Here is a 10,000-nt window from a genome sequence, read left to right as displayed (position 1 = left end):
CCTACCCTGCAGAACCCTGAGGGTTATTTCTAACTCTGAGGGTGTGTAAATGTAATTGGATGGACTTGTAAGAGTCAAATGAACACTGAGGATTGTACAGTGTACAGTATGTGCTACATACTGTAGAGCAGCTAGATACCACAGCAGACTTTCCTTTTAGATCAATCCAGCTACGTGGTTTTAGGTGTTATAGGTTTACACCAGGGGTCTTCAACGTTTTCTGGCCAAGGACCCCTTAGTTGAGAGAGAGATCCCCCACAACCTGTTCATAGATTTCATTTCATTGTTTGACAGCACAATCGTCTGTGTATTTTGGATTTGTGTCAATTTGTGTTTTCAGATATTTAACCACTTGAACCGTCAATACTTGATAAACTTGACCTTTCGCTCTGTACTTAGTCTGCTCTTTTTCCCCTCTACACCAAAGCTCTTTGCCGAAAATAGCCGATCTACGCAGCGCGAGGCGTTGTTGTGAGCTTGTAGATCGTCTGTTTTTGGCTAAAGACCCTCTAGGGGTCCCGGACCCCCTGTTGAAGACCCCTGTGCTACATAGAGCGGCTAGATACCATAGCAGATGTTCCTTTTACTGAATTGGGTGAGATCAATCCAGCTACGTGGTTTTAGGTGTTAGGTGTTAGGTTTACGCTCATCGTGTTTTTAAAACTCTCAGAGTTGGACTAATGCTAAGGATTGTACTACGTGGGAGAGGAGGAAAGTCAAGACTTTCCCCTGCTCATTTCTTCAGATGAACGGGTATTTCAGTAGTTGCGACCGTCAGGGAGCAGTTTACTATGAAAACCTCCACCGGCCGTCCGTCCGTCCGTCCGTCCGTCCGTCCGTCACACCTTTGTGACCATCAACAAACGTCACACCTTTGTTGATGTTTAAATCGAAGAGTCTTGGTCAAATACTTCTGTTGGTTTCTGCACTGATCATTTATACAATTCAGCTGTGTTTGCTCGTGTCATCATGATGAGGTCATAAATCAGCCATGCCCAAATATAGATTTTACGGGTTTACATGCTTACTCAGTTATTCGTTATGTGAAAGTCCTATGACGTCTATGATATCTGACATCATCATACATACATTCCCTTTTATGCCCATAAATGGAGATCCCCTCTGTAGAACCAGCCACTGACATCACTGTAATGTCAGGGGAACCAAATCCCTTTTATGCCCATATATGGAGATATGGAGATCCCCGTGTTGCCAGGGTAACCAAATCCATTTTATGCCCATATATGGAGATCCCTGTGATGCCAGGGGAACCAAATCCCTTTTACGCCCATATATGGAGATCCCTTATGTCATCAATATTAAGCCCATATCTGTGAATATCTTTGGGTACCAGATGTCTCCATATATGGTTAAATGGTCCGATATACATCACTGGCCAGAAGACCAAGAAATGGTGCAACCTCGCCCTTTGCTTTTCTCCCTATAGGCATCTTACTGGTAGGTAGTTTAATGAGGAATGCAGTATGGTGGTAGGTAGGTAGTTATGGCCTTTGATGTAAGATTTTCACTTTCTAGGATAACTATATTTGCTATTCCCAGATGATGCCCTTTTAGGGTACCCCTCATGCCCATATATGGAGATCCCCAGGCTTTACTAATTAACATAAGTTTTATGCCCATATATGGAGATCATTGTCCCAATGTCATCAGATATATGGGCATAAATGGACACAGGCAAACTAGATGGGCTGTATGGATATCCAGATGTGTGATGTAAGTGTTTTATTCCAAATGTGGCACCCCACAGACATATTTCCAGAAACAAAATCCCTTTCATGCCCATATATGGAGATTTCTGATGTCATCAATCCCAGGCCCTGTAAAAAACATGGTTGCTATGGTATGAGCAACTTATGTCTCCATATATGGAGATTCAACTTCAATGAGTAACCATGGCAAACTGTCAACTGCCCGTATGTCTTGATAATTGGTAAAACAAACTTTTGGCCTATTTGTGGAGATAAGCGACCAACGGTCGCTTATCTCCCGATTAGGGAGTCTTACTGGTAATCATTGTTTACCTCAAGCTGAAAAAATAAACAAAAAGAGGAAAGCTGTCTGAGCACTTGTAGTACAATATTTTCTCTCCCCTGATAAATTAAAATGTGACCGCTGAAATGTAGGAGAATGTAATACAGAGAGGAGAAGAAAGCTTATCTGTGTCTCCCTGTCTCTGTCTTATTAAGAACAGCGAGCATAATTGAGTAAATGTAGTTAAGTATTTGAGTGAGCTGATTCAGTCTCAGTGGGATGGTTGATATTGTACTTAGGAAGAAAATGGCCCTGGGCGATTCATTAATGGTAAATAATTGAGAGGCCTGGCTAGCGCTGCGCTAAGGTGAAGCGCTGCTTATTATTTTATGGAGTTTTGTTCTTAGGGCTCTTCAGTTTAAGAGTATTAAAAATGCACAAGCTTTCCTACAAATTACTCACTCGAAAGATTCAACACACACTAATGACTAACCATTCATCTCCCATTGTTTTCAAGATGAAAAAAACATGCGCTGCGTTTTGATAAATACTTCTCTGGCTTTTAGTGCTATTCTTTTATTCCAGGCAAGGACGTTTTTCAACCCTAGTGTTATGTTCTATTTAGCTTTAGTTTTTTTTTTTTGTAGTTAGTTATTTTATGTATTAATCTCTTTCAGCCGGATGTCCTCCTCAAGACGATCTATAATGAAGGGGAATGGGGAAACATCTCCAATGTGGAGTGCACAGGACCGACCCCCCCTGTTGCAAGTTAGCATCTCACATGGTCTCACATGGTTATGCTCGCTTTTTTTCCCAGACATTCGGTATTCCCCATGCCAGTGGGTCGGATTGATCCACTTGTTCTCTCAATAGGGGGGTAATGGAGCTGTACATTGAGCCAGGCTGGCAGCAGGCCTGTATAGACCTACTGTAGCCATGTTTCGCACGCACGCACGCACGCACGCACGCACGCACGCACGCACACACACACACACACACAGCACACACACCCAGGTTGTCTCATTGGCAAACAGATGCATCTGTCTTTAGGCTAATGCTGAGAGTGCTTTGGCGCCCTTCTTCTTTCGTTCTGTCTTGTTTTTCACCTGTAGGAAGCTCCCGCAAATGGACTTTGTTTACATTAACCAGCGCTCACCTAATTTGTCATCTGTTAAAAGGCCATATCGTTTTCACACAGGTCTACATCGTCGGATTACTATCACTTTACTTCTCTCTCCTTCCCTCTTCCTCTCTTTCTTTCACTCTTTCTCACTATGTGGCTTGGCTCAGAAGAACTGCTAAGTGTGAGCACTTGTCGTCTTTGACTTTTCATATTGTGTTTTTTGTCGATGCAAAACAAAAGGCCACTGCGGTTGTAATTCTTACAGTATGTACCCAGAAAAACACCACGTGACAACCGAGAACTTGTTGTTTCCGAGGCCATGATTGGCTATTCACTGTATGTTCTATAAATGGATTTGTCACACCATGCTGCGCTATGGCCTGTTCTGTGGTGAGGGTGCTGTGTCTTTTGACGAGATCTTCACACTCATGGTGAGATGTTGTACTTTTCTCACTGTAGTTACAGTAAGTCAATGGAACACTACCTTGACTTGCCAGCATTGAAGTGCATCTGTGTGATTCTGTCTGACCTGATATTATAGTTTTTGGTTGTGATATGGCATTAAGTCATGTCTTCCCTTGGTTTGAATCAGTTATATAATCAGTATAAACAATAACTGAATCAGTTATTGTTTATACTTTAAACAATGTCCAATAAATAACTAAAATAGCTGACCTACAAGATCACAAAGCACCACACACGTTGTGAGCTTGGTATTTCTGTGAAATGTAAAAAAACATACGCCGTTATCGTCACGACATCGATATCGAGGTATTTGCTCAAACATAACCATGATATTTGATTGTGTCCATATCGCCCATCCCTATCTCCCAGAATAGTTCCTAGCCAAAGGACTGTTTAGCTTCAGTCAGACAGCTGTAGTGAAACAGTATGAAGCCGCTGGTTACTCTCTAGGCCTGAGATCATTGGCTCTGTGCCAGCATTCAGCCCCACTGTCTCCTAGGGGGTTTGTGTGTGTATCTATGTGCTCAGTGTGTGTTGGAGAGTAGGGAGCTGTGCGAGGGGGAGGAGGCGTGTTCGGGGCGGAGGGGTTGTCAGCTCATTAACCTCCATTCTTCCCCCCCCACCCCCAGAGCGGCTCTGTGTAGAGTCACTGTTTAAGTCTCATGTCATTACCCCTCCTTACCCCTCCCTTGTACGCGTGTGCTGCTGGGCGTTAGGGGAACCGCAGAGCAACAGGAGAAAGGGAAAATGAGGGAATGCATTCAGGAGGAGGTTGGAGGGGTGGAGGAGGGGGGTATGACATTTTACTTTACAAATGACCAGCTTGTACCTCGTAAACTAAAGGCCCACCGTCTCGTCTTGTCCCTCCCCACTTTTGTCTCCTCTTGTCTTTGTTCGGCCTTCCCGGCTTGTCTCTCTCCCTCCCTCTCTCTCTCTCTCTTAATCGCAGGCCCGGTACAGTGTTGGTGAACGAGGGGTTAGGCTTCTCCACGGTACCCCACCCCCAGGCAGCAACCCAGGGAAAAGACTGCCCACTGCTGGGGTGAGATACACTAGCTATAGGCTGGGCAATAATATCAATATAAAATCCAGATTGTGATATGAGACGATATCGTCAGGGATTTTACATCTCTTGATATGGCATAAGTGTTATCTTACATGTTATCTTACATGTTATCTAACTTAAATTTTTGGGGGGCATTTTTCAAAAATATGTATTTTTGGAAAATACAATAATTGTATATTGGCTTTTTTCACATTTTGGGGGAAAAAAATATAATTTGATATCTTCGCCTCAACACGATATTATCGTCACAATATCGATATTGAGGTATTTGGCAGGAAATATTGTGATATTTGAGTTTGTCTATAATATCACTCAGCCCTAACAGCAGCGAGGGCCAATCATGCCCCCACTCTCTTGTTCTCTGCTAAAGCCAATAGTTTTTTTAGGGTGTCCCCCAAGGTATAGTTTTGGGCCCAGTGGAGTTTTGGAGGCTGTGAACTGGGAATATAAAGCTCCACACAGTCGACAGATTATTCCTATCCCCCTGGACAAGCTTATTCACTCAAACTCATACATGTACAGTACAGTACAACCTCCCTACAAGTGCACAATCTGCACATACTACACAAATACACATGTGATGCATACACAGGCATTATACACACATGAGATACACTCATTATTTTAAAAATTAAACTGCAGTGCAGTTGAGACATGCATGTATTTGCATTCCCAACCAGGGACAGCTGCAGGAATGTAATGTAGTGATGATGCCAGAGGTTACATGAATTAATGAGAGAGATGTAAAAGTGTGACAAAATGCAAAGGTGTGAAAAAACCCTCTCATATAGAAACAGCAGATTAACAGTCCCTCAGCTTCTACAAGTTATGCCGCCCCCCCTTCCATTTCTAGAATCGGAAAGCTGCCATGGTAATTTTTGAATTCCTAATTAGCTGAATTCTCAATTCATTTTTACTTAATCAGTAAATCAATAACTAAAACAAAAAAAAACATGGACAATTAAGTCCTATAGGACTGAATAATTTGTGTGGTATAATATGCTATCTTAGTACCTCTCAGAGTATAAACTGGCAGATCATTTTTGTTGTAGATGTGCACCAGATTCTGTTAATGTCATTGGAAACAGATTTAAGCACTATACAAAAAAATAAAAAATACTCAACTAATGCTTCAGCATCCGCATGCAGAATGGCTGAAACAATTTGACACTCCTGTGTCTAGTCTATACTGTATGCCACTCTGTATACTGTGTGTATGTCCAAGTCCATATACTGTACACATCAAGCCACATTACCTGCCTGAGTGGGACACGACTCAAACCAACTGCCAGTACCTTTCTTTTGTTCCTCCCAACTAAGGAGCAGAGCGAAGGCTTTGATGGAAATAGACTGATACGTTTCCTACACTCGTAATGACTTATTTTAGTCACCGTGAGAAAACAGTCAAACTTCAACCTCGTTTTTTTTTTTTATAGACTTTTTTTGTTGTATTGTGTGTGCGTGTGTTCTCCCATCCCTTTGCTCTTTCGTACTTCATTCTGTGCAGAGGCAAGAGAGCAGTAGATTGCATTAAGATAACCAATTATATGCTAGAGGAAACCAGACCTTTTTTCCCCCCCCCACACACTGCAGTTATCTGATGCTGCGGTGAGCACAGGCAAAGGGCTGGGTTAATGTGACATTCACTCTGCCCTTTATCTTCTCCCATCGCTGTTTACCCCAGTCAGTTAAAAAGTGGCTTCTTCTCTGCATCCTCTCCTCTTGCCAGAGAGACCTCACACACACAGACTTACTAAAACAAACATTAATCCAGACAGACGGCCACTAACACACACACACACACACACACACACACACACACACACACACACACACACACACACAGTCACAGAGACATGTGCACTAATATAGACACTTGGGCTGCAAATCTTTGGGTATCACACGATTCGATTCAGAATCGATTCTTGGGGTCACGATTCACAATTTCAAATCCAAACAATTCGAATTCAGAAACGATTATTTTCCGATTTAAAAACAATTCTCGATTCAAAATGATTTTCTACTCAAAACGATTCTCTTTTAAATTCATATATCAGGATCTACTCCAGTCTGCTGGCATGAAAGCAGAGCACATTTACGTAGCTTTTATAATTGTAAAGGTTTTTAACATGTCTGATTTATTCATGCTTGCACACATTCTTTTAACTTGTACAAACACAACATAATATCTAATAAATTATCGTAATAAAAAAAATCTATTCAATTTAAAGGAGCATTATTGGCATGAGAAAACATCCGTTTACATTGCCAAAGCATTGCAAAATCATAAAATAAAAATCATAAAATCTAATAAATAATATCTAATAAAAAAATAGATTTTTGGAAAATGAGAATCTATTCTGAATCTTACCATGTTAGAAACACGATTCGAATTTGAATCGATTTTTTTCCTACACCCCTAATAGACACAGAGACGCATGCACAATAGAGATGGGACCATATGAACATTTCATATCACAATTATTATGGCCAAAACAATTGCGATTAACGATAACATCGCAATGATCAAACTATGCTTAAAGCTATTAAACTGACACTTTTGCTAAGAAACTAATATTTTATTGCCTCATGGGACATCATTTGTGAACATCCATCCTATTTACTGACATTTTTTCCACATTGAATACGACTACTGTGCGAGGTTTTCAATCGCGATAAACGATCATAACTATTATCGGCTCATCCCTAATGCACATACTAACACACACACATACAGTAAGCGCGAAGACATACAGATGCACACCTGTAAAGTCGCACGTGCAGACACAGTGTCACTGTATGGCTGCACCTTCCTGTTATATGGTGTGTATGTGTGTGTGTGTGTGTGCGTGTGTGTCTCTCTCTGTGTGTGTCTCTCTGTGTGTGTGCGTGTGCGCGTGCGTGTGCGCGCTCACGCCTCTGTGTTTCCATGTTGAGTGAGAGTTGACCACTTTCTGCTCATTGGTTTATCTTGTGGTTAGTCATAAGCACGGGAGGGACAGCACCTGCTGGTGCTAGCTGTTAGCTACTAACTGCATGCAGCGTTATGGTGTTTGACTTGAGTCTGTGGAGGTGCTTTCCTCTGCATGGTGCTGGCAGGCAGGCAGGCCGCTGCAGGCCGGAGTGCCATGAAAGGGGACGGCATGTGGGTGTCACGTCGGTCTGACACAGAAAACGCGGTTTCTTTTATGCCTATTATACATTAAACGTGCTCGCACACAGCATCTCTCAATCATAGCATGACCTCTTTTGCCCCCGTACGCTGTACAGACAAACAGAGAAAGAGATTGAAAAAAAAAACAGACCACACATTTTCACACAACGCACGCACGCACGTGCACACGCGCGCACACACACACACACACACACACACACCTGTACCTGTTTTAGAGCCAGTGCGAGGAGGAATCATGTTTGATGCATCCAAGAGGCCCAGTGGACCACACACAAGGAAACTCATCCACTCTCATAGCCTCCATCTTGCTGGAAATGTAAACACCAGTCAAGCTGTGTACATGCATGTTTGACATTACATACTGTTCTGCCTGTTCACAATGGAAGTGCAGTACAGTATATACAGTACAGTGTATACCTATATATCGTTGTTGTCTCGGAGGAAACCTTGTATGTCCAAAACCGTTTTCTATTTATCTTTTTAAAAATCGTGATGTGAGGCGTTGTGTGCTTGTAGATCGGCTATTTTCAGTTTAGTTTTGTGCGACATTCTTGTATGATGAAGCAGGCTTTACTTTATGAAAAAACATACAAATTTGAACTTGGAGATGGTTACGAGGTTTCTGCCCGACAGTGACGATATCTTTGTATGAGCCGCACGTAAAATCTTCTGACCAGTTTACTCATAGCATGCGGTAGAAATCTATTTTAGAAGATGGCATTTTATTTAAATCAGGTCTGTTTGATGGATCATAGATATACCAAAGTACTAATGGACTCAGATTTCAGCACAGCGTATGAGGTGTCATTCTCTGCAGTTTAAAGAAAGACAGAAGGAGCAGCTCACTCCTGATTTATTCTTAGTTGCTCACGAAAATAGCCAGTCGGTCGGTTGTGAGCTTATAGATCTGTTATTTCCTAGCTTCTAGATCTATTAGTTTCTTGTGCAGCTAAGTATAAATCAGGCTTTAGACAGTTGATTGCCTCCACTGTCAGACAGGGACACGCACACACGCACACACACGCATGCACGTGGGCATGCATGCATGCGCGCGCGCACACACACACACACACACACAGTCTCTCGTCCTAATCTCTCTCACCATCTTTGTGCTGTTGAGAGTCGTTCTCTTTTGTGGTTCTTCCTGTGCCAGAGAGCGTGAGTGACTGACACCTATCTCAGCCTCCCCCCCTTTCTTATTTTTATACATCTCAACATACAACCGGAAAGAGTGGGAACGTGCATACAGTATAATGTCGTTTATCAGAATACTACAAAGTTTTTTTCTTTTCTTCCTCAAGCTGTTGTCTGATAAGAGAGAGAAGAGCAGGGACGTGCTGGGCCCCTGATTCAGCCCGGGAAAAAGAGTTGGAGAGGCCCTCATTGCGTGCTATAGAGAGAGATCTCTCTCTATAGAGCTGCTGCTACTCAAAGATTTGCCATTTCAGATCATGACAAGTGACAAGCCAGTGGGCCAATTACATGAGTTATAGTTCGTTGTTGTCGGGTGGAAACCTTGTATGTCCAAAACCGCTTGTTTTGTATTTATCATTTTAAAAATGATTTAAACTAGTGAAAACAGCCGATCTACAAGCACACAACGCCTCGCGGTGCGAGGCGTTGTGTGCTTGTAGATCTGCTGTTTTCACTACTTTTGTGCAACGGCCTTGTATGATGAAGCAGGGCTTTGCTTTGCGAAATATTTTACAAAATGAAACGAAGGCCGGCATTATTTTTTTCCTAATGGCCGGCCTGGACCGGCCAGGAATGAGCCGGCCGTTCGGGAGTTGTCCCGCTTTTCCCAATGGCTAGCACGTCCCTGGAGAAGAGGAGGAGGAGGAGGAGGAGAAGGAGGTGGAGGAGTGGCTAGGAGGTGGAATGGGAGGGGGCGAGGGGGGGCTGGGAGTATTTATTTAGATTGTTCCCTTTGGAATGGTGTAGTTCTAATCATAGCAGACAGCGTTGATGTCCATTAGATGTGAGCTGATTGATCGCGCCATCAGCGACAGTGAGAACAAAACATTTCCTTCTGTGACACGGGTTTGAACAGGCACAGCAGTTACAGATACTCGGGCGCTTTTGAAATCGGTCCTTCTTTGAGAGTAACGAGTTGCTCTATACAAATACACGTTTCCAGTTTCCACCGATGGAACAACTTTCGAGGATGGCAACAGGCCAG

General features: G+C 42.7%; 1 protein-coding gene across 1 annotated transcript in view; it reads left to right on the top strand.

Annotated features, from left to right (window-relative positions):
* The window catches only part of LOC308291267 (TOX high mobility group box family member 2-like), a gene marked incomplete at its 5' end in the record, with an annotated part of 113,437 nt that overhangs the window by 40,368 nt on the left and 63,069 nt on the right, over positions 1–10,000 (top strand). Inside the window, one exon of the mRNA XM_080733249.1 lies at positions 4,530–4,622. Within this exon, the coding sequence (XP_080589375.1) occupies positions 4,530–4,622 (93 nt within the window). The remainder of the gene's footprint in view (positions 1–4,529; positions 4,623–10,000) is intronic.

This window comes from Nannobrachium achirus, assembly GCF_963921795.1.
Source record: "Nannobrachium achirus genome assembly, chromosome: 9".
Classification (NCBI taxonomy): domain Eukaryota; kingdom Metazoa; phylum Chordata; class Actinopteri; order Myctophiformes; family Myctophidae; genus Nannobrachium; species Nannobrachium achirus.
Note: the sequence above shows the minus strand (reverse complement) of the source record. Positions and strands in the feature narration are given on the sequence as shown.